We start from the raw sequence: 23,271 nt of genomic DNA, 5'->3' as shown, positions 1-23,271 counted from the left end.
CAGCTTTCTCTAACCCTACTCAACAAAAAGAGAAATCCTGAAACACAGCGGTGAAACTTCCCAGGAGTGGCCTCCCAACCAAAATTACTCCAAGAGTGCATCGATAACTTCAGGAGGACACAGAAAACCTCATATAAATATCTAAACCACTCCAGGCCTCGCTTTCCTCAGTTAAAGTCAGCCTTCAGGATTTAACAATAAGAAAGAGACTCTGGCTCTGAGGCCAAAAACTAGAAAAAACACACATACCACTTTTCTAACAAAGGTGTTGAGGAACGTTGCTGCTCATAAATGTTCAGAAGCACACCAGTAAACCACTGAATGGCTCAAAATATAAACAACTGATAGTTTTGGACCAGTCTAGTCAAAGACTGGTCTCTGATTGATGTACTATTAGATTACTTTATTTATTACTTTATTTATTTATACATGACTTTATTTGTCCTTTTAAAACCATCCTGTTCCACTGATTGAAATGGATTCTGCAACAAAAAGTCAGAAAAAAAAATCTTTTTTCACATAGGGCCGAGTTAGTTTGGATTGTTTTTTTGTTTTCTACTAAAGAAATTAAATCATCACTCACTCATGTTCCCAGTACTATAATTGGTTTAATGATCATAAATATGGCGGGGTTCCTTAGACTTAAATAACTATTTATTAGCAGAAAGCACGACTCAATGATGATTTTCCACCCACGTCTTACACAAATATATGCTCTCCGTCAACCACAAAAGCAGCTGAGAATAACGGCCTAAGGTGAGTGATGTCTGGGCTTTCGAACATGTGACGCTGTCTCGTGAAACGCTGGTGTGTGTGTGTGTGTGCGTGCTCGTGTCGCTGTTGTTGTTGCTTTTTTTGCGAGAGGCAGGGAGGAGCTGTGTTGTGCCGAGCAACGAGAAGACAAGGTGAGAGAAAGACGGATGAGTGAGGAGGAAGAGAAGTGATGCAGAGATGGGGAGCCAGATAGAGGAAATGGGTGCAGAGGAGCAGCCAGCAACTTGGGGGTTATTAATGATTTTTTGCCTGAAGGTCACAGACAGTGTCGACATGGCTGGGTGGAGTACATATTGACGCCTTACTGCGTCGAGCACCGACAAATCAGCCACGCTGCCTGCAATGAAACATAAAAATCTTTAGCACTGATTCCAGTGGAGAAATCAGGCCTGGAGAGAACAGACACGCAGGGTCTGTTATGCAGATATTCAGTCGAATTAAACGTGCGTGCACGAAAGCACACGAAAGCTTACTTTTAGATTTGCGAAACATGCTCTTCGAGTTTTTATTTTTGTATGTCTCTGCTGTGTTCGGATTTCTTTGTGAAGATAAAGGAGCTCACTGGTCATATATCAATACAAGTATTTGAAGGGCCAAGAGTTGTTTCCTCCTGAGAAGTGTGAAATAAAAACTGAGTGAATGATTCCAGGGCGTAGTTTGACCTCCCAAAAGTTTGATTTTCCTCACGACAGGTTTTCTCCGTGGCCTCAATCTAGGACCAGGGCGCTGCAAAAATCATCAGCGTATGATACTCCATGTCATACTGCTGCTGCGTTGTTTGAGCGACACAATAGTGTGGAACTGTGTGCTTCTGAAATGTGACCCCGTATTTGTTCAAGGGTGTAAATGGGCAAGGCCGAGGAGCTTTGAAGACGACACTTTGTTCCAAACTTAACCTCCGTGGATTCTCCTCTTCTTTTTTTTTTTTTTTTGTGCATGCAGGTAAATTTCGTGAGAAGGCATCTATCCTTCACAAGATTGCTAAAAAGAAATGCCAAGTGGAGGACAGCGAGAAGGCCAATGGAGTAGCAAGCCGTGCAGGTAACACGCACCACCTCACTGCCCTTCTGACAATGTCGCGAGATGATTCTAGTGAAAATAAAGATGGAGCTGGCTGCACCAGATCCGCTAACGATTATTAATTGTATCCCTCTTCCTCCAGCATGAATACATGATTTCCTCATATGCCTTTCTCTTCACTTTTATGTGGCTTTCCATGTGCTTCCCCACATATTAAAGACCTGCAGACATATCTATGTCATCATATCATCAGAGTCTCATTCATAATTTCTGACATGCCATAAACAAAGCACAGCAAACAAATCTGTACAATATGTCAAATTGCATTCATCCTCACAATATCATTGTGTGGTGTCTTGAACAACTTGAAATTTCAAAATATTGTCTAATCAGTGACGCTCAGCATATCAATGATATATTTGGCCCTTTGGATGGACTTTAACTGCCTTTATTGACCACAACGTATGTGTTTTCAGTAACAGAGATAACAAAGATAGGGACATTGTGTTAGGGGAAACAAAGAAGAGACTAAAAAAAAAATATGGCAACTTTGAGCATAGTATCCCAATTAGCAGATTTTATTCTTGCTGCTACAACTCTGTCGTATATTAAACCGATTTTTGGAGCTGAGAAGGTCTTTTCACTGTTGTTTTGAGGGTTGGAATGAGAAAAGGGACAACACGGTCTCTACAGTCTTTAAAATCTCTCTGGTGTTTATGCTTAAAAGTGTCCTTTACATGGACATCCTTTAAAGCAGACTGAAACCAAAGCATTTAAAATTAGCCATTACGTTGATGATCTTTGCATGTTCGCCAAGACGTGTTCTGGGGTGCGTTAGGAATGCACTCCGCTTCCCATTATGCGTGATGAATGTGAAACTTCCTAAACTATTTGGAGCATGCTCAAAGCTTTCATCTGAAAGTCATATCGGTTCATTATCACACCGACATAGATTGATAGAGACTTTAAATCAGGGACGGTCCAGCTGGCGGCATGCCAGAGCAACAACCTCATCACATCCACATCCGGCTGTTGGCCCTCCAATTAATTATGGCAAAGCTTTCTGCTGGACAGCAGGCGGACAGGGATGCAATTAACAATCCGCAGTCTTCCCATTAATAAATACCACCGTATGAGCAGAGCCATTTCACAGGGAAATTCATACATGCAGGCTCTAAACAAATAGTGCTCCTAGTTGACATGGCCAGGGCCAGCACAGGTGCTGTAGGTTTGGTTAGCACACACACCTCCAAATTGGGCATAGGATGGATGTGGGTTGTGAATTTTTCAGCCAACATAGGATGGATGTGGGTTGTGAGTTTTTGCTAAATGTAACTGTTATACCATCCAAAGGAAGTCTTGGTAATGGTTTTAGGGGTGTTCATAAAGTTGGAGAACGAAGAAAAATTTGCAGAAGGTATTTTGTTTTTTCTTCTGGTTTTTTCCTACAATTTTTGCAGTGCAACTCATAAAAAATGATGTAAACACAAAACATATTTTGTTTCCATGCTTTCCTTATAACCACACCTGCCAAGGCATCCTCGTTTACCTTATTGTACTTGATGGCACGCTCAGGGGTCCTATTCATTATCTGCTGCTGAAAAGCCAATAGTTTTTTTTTTCCCCTCAACAAAAATACTGACACTGATGGTAGAAGCAAAGAAGCCTGCCATATTTTTAGGAAAATGTGTAACTCTGTCGATTAAAATTCGATTAAAATTCTGTCATGCAGATGGGATACCTATGGCAGTAACATTTTAGTGAGATGGCCAGGAAAGCAGCTGTATACACCCACTATTAAAGGGTTGTGATTGCCTACACAATGAAATGGGATTGTCTGTCAAGACTCGTTTAAACAGCCATTACTCACCTCATTTGCATTTCTGAGCCTCCTGTTGGCCAAATTACCCAGAACCAAGGTATTTTGAACCTCTTTTATGCAGATGCCAAGCATCAGGACCTGCGATCACAGGAGCTCTTGCTAGTTCACAATTAGCACCCCCCCCCTCCCCGCAGAAATAAGTGATTCATAGACACCATTCTGCTAAGTGTTGGGCCTTATCTAATTTGAAACCTAACACTCACTGCACCTTGGGATTGCATTCAAACTAAACCTCAGAGCGTTCTTGTTTGGAAAAATTCCTTTCACTCCGTTATTGTGATGCCTTTTGTCAATAAACGGGCTCCACGGCTACTATTACATTATTAGTCTGTTATTGTACCTCCGAAAACGTGTACATTCTCGCCGAAACTTCAACCAACTTCATAACAACTTGCAAGGATTTCTCCACCGAGATGATTAATGAGATCACAGCCGACGTTAAACAACCATGACATTACCAAGGACAGCCAAATTGATCGCAACTGTTGTCTTCGAGCAGTGTTTAAATCAATCACGCTGACTGCCAAGAGTAATTCGGGTGTGCTTTTTCTCTCCCCCCCCCCCCCCCCCTCCCCCCAACTCCTCAAAGCGCACCAGACCAAACGATAAAAAAATAAACACAGGCCGAAAGAAACGCTTTCATGGCTTCGCTGTTGAAAGAGCAGGAGAATCAAAAGCAAGATCAAAAAACATAAATTTATGTTAACAGCGCCGCATTAACATATTAGCCTCTTGACGCCACGCTGGTGGTCATGAGAGGAGCCTCTCGTTTGATAAGTTCAGTCTAAAAAGCAGTTCCCGTCTGTGCAGAGCATTTCATTTGTATCTCATTTCGATCTGCAATATCACAATCCAGCCGAGGAGGGCGGAGGGGGAAGGGGGGGGGGGGGGGTCATGAGCTGGGGATATTGTCATATTAAGTCACATTATCTATCTGAGGCTCGTCCTAATTGTGTCACAACCACAGTTGGATTAAAGCAATTTCCTCAGCAATTACAGTTTTATCATCTGATTACATGGCTTTGGGCTTTCCGTATTTCAGCGAGGGTTGTTAAGTGAGTGCAGCCTCCAGTGAAATGGAGTCCTGTGAGCCAAAGCGGGAAAGAATGAGGGTAGTGGCAGTCGTGCACATACCTGTCAGGGAGCAGGTTGGATATTTCCCCATTTCCATTGCTGGACCAAGCCTCCACACGTTTCTACTCAAATCTCTACCTTTTTATTTCTGGAAGCGATCTGTTACAGCTGTCAGGAAGAAATCTCAGTCAGAGCGTTTGAAATCTGAACGTAAAAGTGTTGGGAAACGGGAAATCTTCAAAGGGAGGCTGCAATCGGTCCATCTTTAATTTGAAACTTTAGCAACACAGAAGCAACATTTCTGCTGAGAGAGGTCATGGCTGATGAGAAGCCTTCAGTTTTCAAAGTTAGAAATCTGATTTTGGAATGCATTCGAGTTGTTGTCGTGTTATTTTCTCGCCAAGCAAAACATTTGTTCCAGACTTTGTGTCAAAATATATCAGGGTAATGAAGTCTGAGAGAAAGGAAAGCAGCACTTATAACCAGCTGCAAAAATAAAACAACTTAAAAAACTTTGTTTAATTTTCCTTTTTACTTCAACATATTGCACGTCTTCGTGTTAGTCCGTCACATGAATTTGGTCATAACGTGACAAATTACAGTACACACTTTGCTGGTTTGAGATTTATGATGGTCTATTATTTTCCAACTCATGGTTTTACCTGACTTAACTGAAGATGAATGTCACAAACTTTGACATGAACTCATTGACAAAAAAAAAACAACAACATTTGAATGCAGGAACTAGTATTGGTTCTATTTCTAATTAGTGTTAGTGGTATAACTTTCTCTGGGGCTGTGAGTCTCCTTTAGCAGCACGGTCCTTTGCTAAAGCCTATTTCCTTGGGAAAATGAATCACACTTTTAAAAATTTGCGTAATATCTCCAATGAAATGAAAGGAAATTAATTCACTGTCAGATGAACAACAGCTATTTGGAAATCGGAGTTTGAGCAAGTGGAGGCAAAAAACAATTTAACAAGTACCTCACACAAAACTCATATCCTGATATCCTTTTCAGGCATCGTGAGCTTTTATTTTTCCTGAATACTTTACTCATTGATTATTCATCTGTGTTTTCTTAGAGAAGAACCTTCCCAACAGCTCCAGCGTGGAAGTGGAGGTGACCCCACCCATGAACGGCACCGCTGGCCAGGAGGGGGAGACGGTAAGAAATCACTCAAAACGGCAGCTTTAAGAGACCAGGCTGCGCTCTATGCAGCGCGATCGGGCTTTTTAAAGGTAACACATCTGCGAGACCAGCTCCCAGTTAGGGAGGCATTTATAAATAGTTTATGCCTCTGATTTGTTCCTTTGTTCCTCTGTGAGTGTGACCGACGGAAAGGTGGCACAGATTACGGCACAGGCCAGTGCAGCTGATAATTTCCCAGCATGCAACCCTCCATCTGCGGCCGGACCTGCCAACGACCCGCCTCTTCCCGCAGAGTTCTATAATCACAGCCCTCGCTCACCTGCAGCTCGCCGCCGCTGGGCGCTCCAAACGAGACCTCTTTGACGAACTGCCTCACGCAGAAGCGCACCTGCGGCAGTTGTGCTGGCATTAAAGATGGCGGCGGGATGCGGCAGCCCGCCGGGCGAGCAGACGGTCCCCGGCGCAAGCGGGCAGCGATTCAAAGTCGCATGTTTAGAGGAGAGCAGACAGCAGAAATGTCGGGATTTCTCCCTTCACATCGCAGCGACTGAGGAGATGAGCTAAACCCTGAGTCATTTTCAAACTTAGTGCAGCGTTCATTTTAGTCTCCTTGGTGGACACATTCATGACGTTTTGGACGAAAGATACAATTAAAGTTTAATAAGCTTTGTGTCTCATATAAAATGTTGACAGCATAGCATTTTGGGACTGCTGGCGAGCCAATGTGTGGGTTACTAAAGGCTAGAAATGTTCCTTACAGTGGGTTGAGGTTTCCAGCTAGATTGAGGCATTTCTTAAAATTGTAAGAACAAAAACTAACGGACTGAAGGAAACACATCAGGAATGGCATTTCTGTAACCAATAACAAGAGGGGACCGTTAAAGATGATGAGAAGAATAATATTAATATTTAAGTCACTCACAAAAATTTAAGAAGGAATGAAGTTAAGACGGAAACAAATTGCTAACATTAGTACATTTAGTATTGTGTATTGAAATATAGTCTACTAATTTCTGGTTTATTGCTATCTATCTATCTATCTATCTATCTATCTATCTATCTATCTATCTATATATATATATATATATATATATATATATATATATATATATATATATATATATATAAGAATGCAGGGCTGTTTGTACAAAACTCATCTGTTTGCACTTTAAAGACGTAATAGGAGCAGAGATTAATTTGTGTGTAGTCTGAGAATTAGGTAGACATACACACTAGTTTGCACACATTAAATCTGCACCAACAGTTTTTTTTTTTTTTTTTTGCATCACAAGAGGCTGAAATAAAAATAAAAAAAAGGCGTAGCAACGTTTGTACCCCCAGGAATGAAATAACCCGGGTGTGCAAAGTGGGGCCTGAACACTGATTTTTGTGATTTTTGTGATCATTTTCATTTTTAATTAGTTAAATTATCTCGGACAAATTAAAATCGTCTTGCAATTGAAAATGTTAGGTACGACACAATGCATCCTCTGATTCCCACACCTTTTGCATTCTATTTAATTTCCTGGCAAATAGGACCTCATTGATACTCAAAAGTAGGCTTTGGTGCACAAAAATCTGCTTTTAACTAATGAAATTGGCTAAATACAGCAAGTGTTTAAAACAAAAGTGTGACCCAAATCCTGTTTTTAATGCTGAGAATAGAGAAAAATAAAATTCGATTGAGACGGTCATCCAGTTAGCAAAACAACTTGCAGACTGGATGCCCATGTTTTCATAAGGCAAATGTGCAAAATCCTTTTTAAGTTTTAGACATACCATGATTTATGCATCCTTTTCCTATAGGAAATCTGACTAATTTATTTAATTGATATATTGCATTTTCATATTTTGTGGAGCAAGTAAAAAAAATAATACAATTTTAGTGTAATTCAAAAAATTTTGTTTTTTTGGCCCTCAAATACTTTTGACTTGACAATATTGGCCCACGTGACATAAAGTTTGGACACCCCTGGGCTAGATAGACAGGATCCGCCTCATACTCTTGGTATTTACTACAAGTACTGTCCTATATAACTCTCATAAACCGTCATCCTCTGAACAAATCAACATAATTTTACCTCGATTCTTACGAATGTACTCATTATTTTATCATTATTTTTAATTCAGTAAGACAACATTGTATTCCAGAGTATTTACAAAGCACACAAGCACTACTGAATAGCATCTTTACATGAACTGATCTCAAATTACTGTTTTTTTAATCATTTCAGTTACAGGTTCTTATCCGAACTTGATGGAATGGAAAACAATTTTATTTACGTAAAACATGGATACTGTACCGGTTTGTTATGTAGCTTCTATTTAAGGACAAAAAGCTGTAGATTACAGATGTAAACCGGTGTGGGAGTCGTGCTGAAGGATATCAGAGTACAGCACTCGGTCATGTCTGTATTGATCCGCTGCACTGCAAGTCATATTCGCATTCTCCAGTAACGCTTTGGGTTAAAAATAGTAAAAACAAAAAAAAAAAACCCTCAAGCTTCAAAAAATATCTGCCTCTGTTAAAGAGAAAAAACAACACCTCATGTTTCCGAATCACACAAAAGCCTCTGATGTGATTCTAAAAAAGGATTTTTTTATGGCTGGCGAGAGACGACGACTCCAGATTTGTGTGCATACAAATACAAGAGCGCTTCTCAGGTGGTGACTCACTAACTTTGACAGACCTGGATGCTTATTGGCACGCCTAATTCCTCCATGCTGCTATTTTTAGACATCTGTCCCACAGTGCGCCCGTCTGTGTCACCCAGGAAGTAACTGGAAACTGCTCACGCCATCATGTGCCACCAGAGGCCCCGTCGGACTGATTGCTCCATCCCTCCTCTGAAGCCCTGGCAACAAGGAATGAGGGGGTTGTTACGGTCGAATTAAAACTTGACGCCGACATCTCGTAGTTTTCTTTATGAAGCTCTCGCCGGCAAATGTTATCTACGGCATTCTGACGTGTGTTCCCCATAATCTAAGGAGATAAAATTGATTTAACAGCAGAAAACCTTACAGATGCTTGTGCCGGCGAATGTTTCACAGCAAGATCTCGTTTCTATATTTAGGATCTGCGACTGTCTTCGGCGGAAAAAAAAAAAGACGACCTCGTTTAAAAGCCCCTGCAACGTACTGGAAAATTAAAGAAGTCTGAGCATCCTGTGACTCATCGTACATAAAAAGAACATGGAGAAATCTGTACGGCGTGTGTCGTGTGTTCAGCCATGACAGGATTTAACGGCAGATCATCATGAGAATTTCCTCTCCAAATGAGTCCTGGGTAATAAAAAAAAAACACCCGTGCCTTGGCGAATGCCGTGAGAAAATGACTGAGGATGTTGAAGCAAATCTGTTTTGACATAAATTGACATTAAATGTTTCCGGCATCTTACCTTAATCCCACATGCGTACTGCTGCGGTGGGTTTTTCAGGCAGAGTGCCATGTTTTAGCCCATTCCTTGATACTTACATGCCGTATCAGCACATATGTTAGGTTTGCTGCAGCTGCGCTTAAATCTTTGCACGATTTTAGTCAGTGTAACTTTGGTCTCGCACCAGGTGCTGAGAGCAAACGCTTACCTCCAGAAGAAAAGAGAGAGGAGAAAAAAAAAAGAAAAAAGAAACGGGCAAATGTCAGGCCACCCCTTGCAGCTCTGTGGTGTCTGATAAAAGTCAGTCCCTTTAAGCACAGGGTTGGCAGTGTTACCAACTGAGGCACCGCAAGCTCAGGAAAGGCCCCCGAGGGGCTGGCATTTCAGAACCGAGCTAGAGTCGGTGGGCTCGAGCTACATGGGATGCTTCAGCTCACAAAGCATGTTCAGAAAACCATACACGGGCAGGGTTATGGTCCGCCACACTAGCTCGTTTTTCATGTGAAAGCTGCTCTGCAGATCAAAAAATGTTCCCATTCAACATGCTAAAACATGATATCAGTAAAACTTTATAGAGCCTGCAAGGGGGGCGGTGCCTGATTGGGACCCCTGGTAAAGATGTGTGAACTGCAAAAATAAATGGGACATTTAGTGCAGTAGCATAACATTAAACTGATTTATTTATTCTCTTTAGGAAAAACAACTTTTAGGCCCTGTTTACATGACCAGGTTTTCTTGTGAAAACGGAAAAGTCTGTTTGCGTTTGTGCTGCTCATTTACATCACAATCCCAAATGTTTCCAATGGAAACGACACAATTTGAAAACACGTTCCAGAGTGTATTGGTTCGAAAACGTCCCAGTTTCCATTGTCATGTAAATGGGACTAAATTTAACTTCTCTTCCAGGGAATCCCTGGCTCATATGAAGCATGACAGAAATCCATGGAAATAAGGGCACTCAGGCACAACATTACAACTGCCCACAGTTTTAAACACCACAGAAGAAGAAATAAAAAGGCAGATAGAGTTCTGCTTTGGCTGCTGACCAGTCACGGCTACGCACGGCTATAATTCAAAGTCGCGTTATGGTCGTTTAACCTTGTCATGTTTCCACAGTGAAACTTTGAGTATCAAAGAATATAGCATGACTAGTGGCACGGTTGTCGTGTAAACAGGGCCTTAATTTGAGTACAAAGAATCCCTAATAAGAAGTAACGTTTTAAAAAAATAAATAAATCAAAAGTCTCTAATTGGAACCCCTGCTGGTGACACAATGTGTGGCAATGGAGTAAAGCAGTGAACTAAAAACATATCTTCGGTTTACTTACCTTTCAAAAAGAGATTAATATGGAGAAGTACAATTTTGTCATTTTATCTTTTTTATGTAAAGATTTTATGAAGAGGTTTTTTTTAATGTTTTTTCCACCCAGCTGGTTATGATGGTCTAACCAGCTAATTAGTGGGGTTCTTTGTAACATCTAATGATTTATGACCCTGCTGCCGATGAAGCCACACACTCATGGGAGCTTTCTGGATGAGGCACATAACTGAGGAAAACAAGCTAAAGCTGTTACAAGCATAAGCACACTGAGCCTGGTTCTGCTGTAGGTTTTTCCTTCCCGTTAAAGGGGGGTTTTTCTTTCCACTGTCGCTTCATGCTTGCTCAGTATGAGGGATTGCTGCAAAGCCATGGACAATGCAGACGACTCTCCCTGTAGCTCTACTTTTCTCCAGGAGTGAATGCTGCTTGTCAAGACTTGATGCAATCTACTGGGTTTCCTTAGAAAGGAAATTATTTTTGACCAATCTGTCTAATCTGATTGAACTTGACTTTGGAAAGTGCCTTGAGATGACATGTTTCATGAATTGTCGCTATATAAATACAGTTGAATTTAATTGAATTGAAGCAATGACAACAGAGAACAAGATGGTTTGAATTTCACACACTGACTTCCACTCTGTCTTCGTCAACGTCAAGAGAAGTAAGGCAAGATTAGCAATAAGAATTAGATTTAAACCTACAGTCCATCTTTGTTTCATCAGAGTGAGAAAAACTAAGAATTGAAAACTGACAGAATCCCCTAAATGTTTCTTTTAAGAAACATTTAACCGCTCCACCATGCATCCAACCTAATGCCAGCAGATTTCACCGTCGGCCTCTGTCTTTGCCTCTTTGCTCAGCATGTTTCCACGTGTTCCACCTCCTCCTCCTAAATAATCTTCCGCGCAACTACATAAAATTTCCTTTCGGCATTATTAAAGTCTTATTTAATTCAATTCGGGCAACAATGCAGCCATCTGGATATGGAGAACAGGTAGAAATGAGGATGCAGAGCCGGAGAGGGATGCGAGTGCTGCCTTTTGTTAGGCAGCTCTGATTACCAAGGTTACCGAGCGATGCTTAGCAGCTGTAGCTGTCACAGCAGGACGAGCGACACATGATTCATGATTCGTGCGAAAAGATTTTTTATTTTTTTTTTTAAAGATCACTGCTTGGCTCTGCAGGTATGCAGCAGCAGACCTAATTGAGGGTGTTAAGGCTTTCTTGAAATAATTACAGCGTACAAAGCAGCACCTGCTGTCTCCAGCTGTGTTACTGTACATCCCTCTTCTCGTCGTTTGTCCCCTGTACGCTCTTTGTTTGTCTCGCCAACGTCATTCACGCAAGGGCACAGGACGAGCTCTGGGTCACCCACACACGCACGTGCAAACCTGCTCTCTGCTTGTCCCCGTGGCCTATTATGATCCCGCGTAATCGGATTCAAAGGGGAAGAGACAAATATCCGCTGCCAGAAGTGTCTGCCGTTGCACCGTTTCAGTTCTGAGGCAAGGCGAGCCCGGGAGTTAATAGAAAATGTGATTTAGCTGCGGGGACGCTTCATGGTAATCACTGACTCGCTGCAGCTTACTTGGCATTCTGGTAGAAGGACCGATCAGACCCCGGGGGGTCGGGGGCTGCACAGCCGACATCAGCAGTCAACGCTGATGAGCCCCACCGCTAGAAGTGAGCGTGTTGTGCTCGGTGCAGGCGCCCAAACCCGCCACTGGACTTTGGCCTTCTTAAAGGGACAGTTCAGGATTGTCCAAACGAAGTTCTAGGGGGTTAAAAGCGTTTAATTTCTTCTCTTGATATATTTGATCAAAGCAATCTTAAAACAACTCAAATCTCAAAAATATCCCTGAAGTTAATCCCAACATTGTGTTTTTATGTTTTAAAACCATTGTCAAGTTTGCATTTGCCACACAAATGTAACATTATTTATGCAGGAAATAAAGTTTGGAGGCGCTAGTGAGCTACCCGTAAATTGTTTCTTGCCAGAGTAACTGTGACATGATATGAGTAAACCGTAGCCTTAAGCAAAAAAACACTATAGACGTTTAGGTTGAACAGTATTTTATTGATTTTGAGACTTCCTTAGGTTTCTATCAGGCAGTTGCTCTTATTGGAAATACTGAAATATGGGAGAGTAGATGCCCAATGGGTCTGGGTTGTACAACATTTCCATCATCATGTAAGTTAGGGCTATGCAATTAATTCTGTTTGTATTTAAATGGCTGCTCCAAACGTCACAAAAGCAAAGCAATAAAAAATATATAGAGTTATTTTGAAAATGCAGACCGAGGACCACGCTGTAAAGCTAATTCCATGGAATTTGTCGATGTGTGGATGCGATCTAATAAATCGAAGCTTTCGCGACAAACTGAGATTTATCCAGCGTTCACAATGAGTGGACAGTGATGGCCGAGTTGGTCGCTGCTGCTGCTGGTCTGGTTGTCCAATGTGATCTTATTGGCTGCTTTATGGAAATCAGAGAGGGGAAAATAACAACCGAACTTTGAAGAAAATAAAGCATTGTCCTTTAGCTGCAAAAAATTAATAATCCTGACTTCAGTATTAACTGATATATATATATATATATATATATATATATTTATATATATATATATATATATATATATATATTTATATATTTTTTTTTTTTTTTTTTTTTTTTTTTTTTTTTTTGCCTCCATGGTTTTATTCAAAATTGTAATTTCTTAAATAGGATCTGTAGTGAATAAATATAATTTTGATTATGTTGTTTAGTCACAAACAGGTAAGTCATTATGTGTAATTATTATGTATTATTATTATTATTATTATTATTATAAATAGTAGTAAAACTATTAATAATCAATACAATTTAGTTAAATAACTTCAAGTACATTTATCAGAGTGGCTTGCTGTATTTTCAGAGGTAAATTAAGCATTTACAGTCATGATTTGTGCCCGTCTGTCTTCTGCATCCCACCACATCCGCCTGCTCCGCTGTGTTATTCTGTCCTTTTCTCTTATTTCTAAAAACAGGAATCAGGTGTGAGACAAGCGGCTAATCACAGCGGAGCAGGCGGGTGTGATGGGATGCAGAAGGATGATGGCCCACTTTTTACCCTCGTTCTGTGTCATATCGGTTGTACGTCCCAATGTCCACTTGCCATTATGTTGTCTCAGTGATCACTGTTATTGGGGCTACCATAAACATGCGTTACTGAGTAATAAAAAAGGATTTCTCAAAAGTAGTTATACGTGAATTTCAATGCCACTTCAGCATTGAAGTCTCAGTTTCCTGACCTAGACCAGCCAGAGTCCGAGAAGAACGTGCCACATGGCTGCAGCGCTGACGTCTACTCTTCCATCGCTGTGCCTGACTTGCTTTATGTTCTGTTTCCATCATGTATTTCATTCACACACAGAGATTTTAGATCTACATGTAAATGATCTTTGCCTTGTTTGTAATTGACCTATCGATGCAGCCGGTATGATAGGATAAAGGTTTGTACAATAGGATTTGCATAAACCTGATGGGCTCATTTAAGATTAGTCGTTACCTTTTGGATCTGTATGAAAATGCCTGAAAGTGTAATCTACTGGACATGCACCTTTTAACAGAACCTTACTTCAGATATCCAGAACCACTGAGGTAAGCGAAGGCACGCGGGCTTCATGGTGGTGCTGTAGGTTCTTGCAGACCTCTGTGTTGTCGCGTGGCTGCCTTCCTCATTAGGTTGGTTGCTATGGGAAGGTGCATCCTGATGAGACCATTTATCAAGCTGAAGGACCGTAGTGAATTTTTCCATCACCCTTTAATGCACAAGCAAAAAGCATGACTCAGCCCATCAGGTTATTTGCTTCGTGTTTAGCTGTTAATTATTTCCAAATGGCGGACTGAATTACGTGGACGCCGGCATGGCAGTAATACCCGACAGCCTGATACTGAACACAAACAAACAAACAAAAAAAAAATGCATATTTCAACATGAAGGATGGTTGTTTTTATTTTGATTTCATAACGGCTGTTTTTTTTTTTTCTTTTTTTTTTTCTTCCCTTCATCTTGTGGCATCTGCTCTTAGGCTGAAGATGAGGAGGAGGAGGACCAGCCTCTCAGCCTGTCCTGGCCCGAAACCAACCGCAAGCGCTTCACCTACCTGGTTATCATGCCCATTGTCCTTCCCCTGTGGCTAACTCTTCCTGATGTCAGGAAAACGGTGTGCAAGGCTGACTTCCACACAAGCTTCTTCTAGAAAGTTCCTCTCCTCTAGAGGAAATGGACTCACCTGTTCTTTTTTTTTTTTGTTTGGTTTTGTTTTTCAGTCGTCACAAAAGTTCTTCCCCGTCACATTCCTGGGGGCCATCTGCTGGATTGCAGTATTCTCCTACCTAATGGTGTGGTGGGCTCACCAGGTACACCCAGCCCTACAATATTTGATTAAAAACATCAGTGTAACAGCGTAGACTGCTCGCCAGTAAGCTTAATCTCCATGTAATAAAGTAAACTCTTTTGTCTTTTCTTCCAATTTTACATCCCTGGCTTTTGATTAAAACATAATTACAGTTTTTTTTTTTCATTCAAAACGTAACAGGCTGTCTGTGGAGTTTCGTCACTCCCAGGAGCTTATATTTTTACTTTGTTGTTTTGCTTTTTTTCTCGCCGTCTTCTTTTTTGCAGGTTGGCGAAACCATCGGGATTACAGAGGAGATTATGGGTCTGACTATATTAGCAGCTGGAACCTCCATCCCTGACCTCATCACCAGTGTTATTGTGGCACGTAAGGGGCTGGGTGACATGGCTGTGTCCAGCTCTGTGGGATCCAACATCTTTGACATTACTGTCGGGTACGTGACATCATTTTAACTTTGTGTCGTTTGGACCTCGGGGTCAAATGGGGTGAATCTGTCCCCGGGATCCTCTCCAAGACGTCGTTCTCATTTAAACTTGGTACATTTTTGCATTTAAAACTATTTTTAGCTCCTGACGCTGTTCTGAAAAGACATAAAGCATTTTATTTTATCAGGTCACGTAGCAGCCGGCACATGCGTTTGTGTTTCTGGTGATGTTAAATATATGAAATCAATTTAAATTATATTCTGTGTTTTATTTCAACACCACAATCTTATATTGTTTTTATTATAATTTTTTTATTACAAAAATCCAATGTTTGATGAAAATATTTTTTTTCAGAACAAGTAACAGAATTAGGGTGTCATAATTAAATCATGAATATAATGTAAAATTCTCATGTATAAAGCCCTTAATAATCAAGCTCCATCATATATCAGAGCTCTGATTACCCCGTATGTTCCTAACAGAGCACTTCGCTCTCAGACTGCAGGTCTGCTGGTGGTTCCTAGAGTCTCTAAAAGTAGAATGGGAGGCAGATCCTTTAGCTATCAGGCTCCTCTCCTGTGGAACCAACTCCCACTTTTGATCCGTGAGGCAGACACCCTGTCTACTTTTAAGACTAGGCTTAAAACTTTCCTTTTTGACAAAGTTTATAGTTAGAGTGGCTTATGTTACCCTGAGCTACCTCTATAGTTATGCAGCTATAAGCTTAGGCTGCTGGTGGACATCAAGATTATTTCTCTCACTTTGCTCAGTTCTCCTACTGTTCCCCAATTTTGCCCAGCTCTACTTTGGGAAAATAGTTCTTGGACTTGATTACATGCTATACATGTACAGGCCATTTAGCATTTACAAGTAAATCTTTGTGAAGTGGAAGGTAAGCGATTCATAATTTTGAATTTTTTTTTTTGCAAATAAAGTCTGAAAAGTTTGGTGCATTTTTTTATTCAGATGATCTGCTTTACAGAACCATTTTTTTTTCTCTGCAGTTGTTGCCGCTGTCTCTAGTAGCTCCTTACACATCCAGAGACGAACATCTGTACCCGTTCTTTTTGGCATAACAGTCCATGCTCAGCCAGATGGTGTGGAGAGCATCTTTGAACATCAGCTTTTATAGCGCAGTCACAGGTTCTCAAATTGGCCAAGGACTGGACTAAGACCGGATAATTTAGTAATAGTAATATAGTAATAGTAATATCACGTTTATTGTCATTGAAACATACATTACAACGAAATTTGTTCTCTGCTTTTTAAGCCATCACCCTTGGGGAGCAGTAGGCTGCCATGTGTGGCGCCCGGGTAGCAATCAGGGGTTAAGGGTCTTGCTCAGGGACCCAGAGTGCCGGGACCGGCGATCGAACCGGGTACTTGCATCCTTCTCTGAGTGCAAGCGCGCTGCTCTAACCACTCGGCCACTACCTCCCCATAGACACACATGCTTTGATCTAAAACCCTTTCCATAGTAGCTCATGCGTTGTTAGTTTACAGCAAGGAAAATGACCAAGAAATACAACGTTAGTCTAATCTGACCAGCAATGACCCTTTTTCAGGCTCCTCGTCTATAACCAGATTTGTAGATTTGTTGCGCTGGATTTTATTTCGGGGTAGGACAGTAAAGGGGGACTCAACCAAAAAAAAGGCCCACCACACTTTTCAGACTTTTAATTTGTAAAAGCTGTCATAAACCACATGTCCTTTTCCCCCAAACCTTTAATACGATACATTAAAGCTTGTATTAAAGCTTGTATAAAAATGTGAAACTGTTTAACAGGTCAGAGCGCAGCATTCACGACGTCTTCCTCTCTCTGCAGACTGCCGTTCCCCTGGCTCATGTGGTCCATGTTCCGCGGCTTCATCCCAGTGCAGGTCAGCTCCAACGGCCTCTTCTGCGCCATCGTGCTCCTCTTCCTCATGCTGCTCTTCGTCATCATCTCCATCGCCGCGTGCAAGTGGCGCATGAGCAAGCTCCTGGGCTTCATCATGTTCATGCTGTACCTCGTCTTCCTGGTGGTGAGCGTCATGCTGGAGGACCGGGTGATCACCTGCCCCGTTTCCATCTGAGCGACGGCGCCGAGGAGCGGCCCCTCTCCTCGCCCCGGCCCCGTCACCGTCCCACGGCCCTCCACACAGTCGATCTCACCCGACCCTCATCATTCCCCCCCACCCCCCCCCCCCCCCCCCCCGCAAGAACAACGGGGATTACGGGGGAAAAAACATGGAAAAGTGGAATCTGCGAACATTTTTTATTTATTTTTTTGGCCCACAGGGAGGGGTGACAAGACTTTGCCCAGGAAGGATTTTGTGGATTTTCTTTTTAAGGAGGGGGGTGCAAGCTAAATAAAAGGTATTATGCATGTGATTGGTTTCACTGGAAGAGCTGACGGTTTGGAAGAGCAACGCGTTCATTTTTTATTTTTTTTTTCTTCTGAAACACCACGACTCGAGCAGCAACTGTGAGCACATTTGAACGGACGAGCTCGCTCAGCAGGCTGAAGCAAGTGTTGGAGGCGGATGAATTTATTCATGAGGACATGGCAGACTCGGCGGACGAGTGTTTGCGCTCCAAACCCGACGGTTACTGAGACTCTCGTGTGAGATTTCTGCAGGCAAACTTTTTCCTCCTTTTTATCTCTGCGAACCCATCTGTGCTCAGCCTCCATGGCACGTTCCAGCCTCCATCCTGTCCTGCCAATCGCCGTCGACACATTTCCGCGGAGCCTTTTTTTTTTTTTTCTGTCTTTCTTTTTTGGCTCAATAGAAGTAGCAGTAGGTTTACAGTAACAGTATTATTCAAACGTGAAGCCATCTTAACAGTCTGCTTCTTTTTTTTTTTTTTCCCTCCTCTCTCTGATTGTACAGAATCCTCCAAGTAAAAAAAATAAAATGAAAAAAAAAAAAATAAAAATAACCCGAAAAGGGCAAAAACGAAAAGCCTGACAGACATTTAGCCACTAGTCTCCGATAATCTCACACTGTTTTGGAAGGAATGCATGAGTAGGCTCAATAAAGTAACATAACTAAATCAATGTTAGAAGTACCACATAAAAAAAAAAGAAGATCTTTACCATATTTAAGCAACCTGGTTGGCTTAGATTAGTCGATGTGTAGTGCTTCGTCCTCCATTAAACCTCAAGTCAAGCTGTTTTGAGGTACAAGTAACAAGGCGGTAACTGCATGGGGGGGGGATAAAAAGACCCTTCAGGGTGAGAAAATAACCAACATTTAAAAGAGTTAACAAAAAAAAAGTACTGTTTTTTTTTTTTTTGTTTTTTCCCAAATACTTCTTGACCAACCAAGGCTCAGCCTCTATGTACGGTCGATATCTATCAAGCTGTCTATCAAACCGTTTCCTCTCTAATCGAAGGTGCTTTTTTGTGTGCATGTGTGCAGATCTGCGGTTGGAGTCACCACACTGAAATGTAATCACTCACAGAGACGTTTTTGCATATACGAGCACACCGACTCGTCTCTCTTTAAGCTACGTAGAATGTGTGTGTGTGTGTGTGTGTGTGGGGGGGGGGATCACAGACTCTATAGCAATATACCACATGTCGTCTTTGAGAGCGTCAAGCGCTCCGTGCATGTTTTGTTGATGGGGAATTTTTTTTATTTGTGTTTTTCTCATCCGATACCATCACTGGAAGATGAGCTGAAACCGAGCGGCGGTTTGACTTTGTTTTAAAAATATTGGAAATCTGCTTTTTAGTTTTGTGGTCAGAGCAGAAATAGAGATTTGGTTTTCATGTTTTAAATAAAATAAAAAAAAGACATAAAATCACAGGTTTAAAAAAAAAAAAAAAGATTTGAGAAAAATAACGACCTCGTTTTCTTATACTCTGACGTTAGTAACGTCTGTGCTTCAGCCTGTGACATCACTGCCCAAAAAAGATCATCCAGACTCGTCAAAGATTCAATAGATATGTGGTTTTTTGGTTTTTTTTGCACCTTCTTGTTTATCTATATTTATTTTGCGGTGGACAGAACACACGGGATGCCACTGAGGTGTGCAGAGCCGACCGTACCTCCTAAAGTCACAGTACACAATGATTACCTCTTAGCGGCTGGAAACTGAGGCATTTCGGGATAAAACTTGAAAAAGGGGACGATGACAAGAGCAAAGGTAAAAATTCCAGTGAGTAAAAGTATATATATATATTTTTGGCACAACACCCCCTTTGAAATATCTTCCCATATGTTATATTCTGTATCGCTGCTGATTATTGCAAATATTTCTCTGTTTAAAATATTTTAACATCACTAAAGTCAATGCTGTTATAAGTCAAGAAATGCGGCTGCAAGAACAACAGAATAACAAAAAAAAAAAAAAAAACACAAATGTCTTGTTTGATGTGTTCTCCTGCATTGCCAATGTGGAAAATATGGATGTACTAAGCATTTCCACCGTTGATATACTGTATCATATCACTAATTGAATTAGGTTTGCCCAAATTAATCTATTTACGGCGGTTTAGCTTCACGACAGTTTAGCTTCACAACTTGGAAACTAAATAAATGAAGCTGGATCGATTTAACGCAATGATTGTTACCAGTTGAAGCAAATAATTGAGGTTGGAGCTGCGTTTTCTTTTCAGAGCGTACGTGTAGTCAGATAATCATCGGTGTACTTTGTTAGCAATATTAGAACAACTGTGCCCCAAATCATCCGTTTTTGTTTCTATACTTTAATGCATTTTAAACACATTGACGCAGAATTATTTTCCAATGAGGTGCATCAGATATATTTTGTCCATGCTTAACTGAGACAGAAAATAGTAAGCGGTGATGTCTGACTGATTTCAGGGCCTTTTAAAATCATGTAGACGAGCAGTTATTGACGCTCCTGCAAGATTTACATTTACGGTCATCTTTTCATTTTACCAACACGTTTCTTCTGGCTGGAAGTGACATCAATATTTGGGAGCTTCCCAGCCAGAGACTGCATGAAGGGAGCTAAAAATGAGGGTGATGGCAATAAGGGGCTTCCAACCTCCTAGACTAGAACTCATAATAACCAAAGATAAACGGTCAAAATACCTGAGGAAACATGCAAAAAGCTCATCGGCAATTACAACAAGGTGTTTCAAGTGATTATTGTGAAGGGTATAAATATTTGAGACATGCCATTTCTATTATATGTAAATAAAAAGAGATTTTTTTCTTTTCATATTGACAAGTCTTAAAGACTATCTTTTAAATATTTGGGAGATCCCGGTGTCATTCAGTCAGAATCAACATTCCAAATTTCCCATTTCTCAGAGGAATATTTGAACCACTGCCTGGATTTAAGTGCTGAGGGACAAGAGGAAGAGGGGTGTTGGGGGTAAAGCCTAAGAAATGAGACTTTGTTTGAAAATAAATTCAACAATGATTGAATTGTGATTATGAAAAGTGCTTTTTGGTTTTTTTTTTGTGATTCTGCCCACTCAAAGCACCACACTGGTCAGGTACACTTACAAACGTCCACACTTTGCACAGGGCCGTGGGCAAAAGTTCCTGGTCCAGGGACATCCAGGCACATCAGCATGTTATAGGGAAAAGCTGGAATCAAACCCACAACTTTCGGATTGCAAGATGATTACTGTACCCACTGAGCCACACGGTCTCTTCCGTTTCTGTTTTTACATTTTAAACATGAAAATCACATCTAAATTTGACCACAAACAGAAAGTCAGCTCATAGTCAGCTCATGTTTGAATGTTGTCTTTTCAAACAGAAATCTAATATTTGAAGCCTTTTTAGAGTTCAATTTTTGTTATTTTCATTGCTGGTATCTGACGAGAACGTCCAATTGTTAGAGCATGCACGGACCCTGATCCCTCCCATTCGTCTGTCCCTTTCCGTCTCCCTTCCCCACTGGAGGTAAACCGGGCGACCAGTTCTCCTCCTTCCTGTTTAGAGTTGACCTAAAACACCTGCTTTTTACCTCAGCACAGCCGCGTCGTAGGAGTCAACTGTAAAATAATAACGATAATAATATATATATATATATATGGAGAGAGAGAGAGATTCTCTGAATGTGTGAGAAAGCATGCATGCGAGGAACTCAGGCTGGTTGCCCCAGCTGTGTGTTAAATTTTATGCATTCATTTGCGGAGAAGCATCAAGAAATCCAATGTTTTTTTTGTAAATATGAACTTTTTTCTTTTTTCTTTTGCAAAAGAAAAAAAAAAGAAGTTGCACACATACATTTAGCTCACTATTTATTCTTTTTTTGGTTTGATGTCCTGGAAGATATGATGTGTGTTGCAGGGAACCCTTTAGCACCAGTTGAGCGAAAACATGCATTTTCAAACCCATGATCAGCATAAACATCCCCTTTCAGTTTATTTTTTTTTAAGTAAAAGGGCATTAAATACCACGTTTCCCTCCTCTGATTCAACTAATTTCTACTGCCACTCTGTTTTGGTTTAGCGTTTGCACACACACACAAACACACACACACACACAGAGGAAAAAATAAAATCTCTACAATAGCCGCTGTAATCGGCCGTGTTCTCGCACATCCCATTCTTTCCCCGTTCAGTTTGGAAGAGTCAGTTTATGGCCTTGGCAATGACTCATGTGCTTTGTGCACATTTTTCATGAAACCCTCCCCTCAGCACCCACACACACACACACACACACAAACACACACACACACACACACACACACACACACATGCTGTTTGAACCGATCCCACCTCTGATTTAGTCCGACCCCCCACCTCTTCGTCAAAGGAATCCTTCAGGAAGTGGCTGATTTTTTCTGTGCTCTTGCTGAGACTTTATGCAGAGTAGAATAGGGTTTGCGTGGCAGGAAATTCTTTAAAAAGAAAAAAATAAATAAAAAAGGTGAGGAAAATTAATCTAACAGACATCTTCCTCTCTGTTTTGTCTGCTAAATTAAGTCTCGGTTTCCAAAGGGAACCAAATTGAATGTGGCTGTTACCCAAAATATCTCACTATAACCTGCTCTGATGAGACGTTTGAATGTAACAAACAGGTAAGAATTTCCAAAGTATGTCGAGATGATGATTTTTTTTTTTTCTCAAAGGTTATTTTTTTAGTGGGCGGAGAGAAAACTAGCTTATCAGATGAGTTCAGCACACGAGCTTTGCATTGATTGTGGTTCCCAAAGGGTAAGCGGCCGCGAAAGCTGACCACTAACGAGCATTCTTGCACTTGTAAGATGTTTTATTTTCTTGGTGTTGATCTAAGATTTATTTAACATGTACATATGCTGTAAACAGAAACAAATTATCCATATAATCTATATGTGTACAAGAAATATGTCTCTTTATCTAAAAAAAACAATGAATAAACACAAAGTATAATATAATGAAAACAAATAAAGATGCTAACTCAAATATGCAAATGTGTGTTTGTTTCTGACTTTATTGTTTTAGTGTGTGCTTGGTTTATTTGGAGCAGCAGAACTGGCATTGCTCTATTTTGTCTTCTTCTTCCTGGTATTATTATTACACTAATCATTGGCCTCAGTGATTTCAGTTTAAAGCTTTTGCAGAGTAACATGTCTTTTTCCAGACTGCTAAGGTTAAGCAACACATAACTTCAACAACTTCTGAATACAACTGCACAAGGCATAATTATTACAGAGTCAATAATCAAAGATACAGGCCAAACCTCCACTGACCTTTGGTTAAATGTGGATTAACACGTAGCACAGAAAATTGCAGACTTCTTTTTTTTTCAAATTCTGGCTGGATACTTGACCGATCTTCTTGTCAGAAATGACGGAGCTAATTTAAAAGAGCTGCTTTTCTGACATGAATCTCACCTTTGAACGTTGCCCACAGATTTTGAAAAAGCATCCAGAAGCCTGATGTTATC

The 23,271-nt window shown here is 40.9% G+C and overlaps 1 protein-coding gene across 8 annotated transcripts in view; it reads left to right on the top strand.

The window, feature by feature from the left end:
* Positions 1 to 17,618, top strand: part of LOC105927900 (sodium/potassium/calcium exchanger 2) — a 77,770-nt gene extending 60,152 nt beyond the window's left edge. For all 8 annotated transcript variants that reach the window (XM_036146547.1, XM_036146550.1, XM_036146549.1 and 5 more), the window contains 6 exons: positions 1,717 to 1,815; positions 5,835 to 5,917; positions 14,672 to 14,806; positions 14,913 to 15,002; positions 15,268 to 15,434; positions 17,253 to 17,618. In XM_036146547.1, coding sequence (XP_036002440.1) covers positions 1,717 to 1,815; positions 5,835 to 5,917; positions 14,672 to 14,806; positions 14,913 to 15,002; positions 15,268 to 15,434; positions 17,253 to 17,502 — 824 coding nt within the window. In that variant the 3' untranslated portion in view covers positions 17,503 to 17,618. The remainder of the gene's footprint in view (positions 1 to 1,716; positions 1,816 to 5,834; positions 5,918 to 14,671; positions 14,807 to 14,912; positions 15,003 to 15,267; positions 15,435 to 17,252) is intronic.
* The last annotated feature ends 5,653 nt before the right edge of the window (positions 17,619 to 23,271 follow it).

The sequence above is a fragment of the Fundulus heteroclitus genome, chromosome 14 (genome assembly GCF_011125445.2).
Source record: "Fundulus heteroclitus isolate FHET01 chromosome 14, MU-UCD_Fhet_4.1, whole genome shotgun sequence".
NCBI lineage: Eukaryota > Metazoa > Chordata > Actinopteri > Cyprinodontiformes > Fundulidae > Fundulus > Fundulus heteroclitus.
This window is presented reverse-complemented; position numbering and strand designations above follow the sequence as displayed.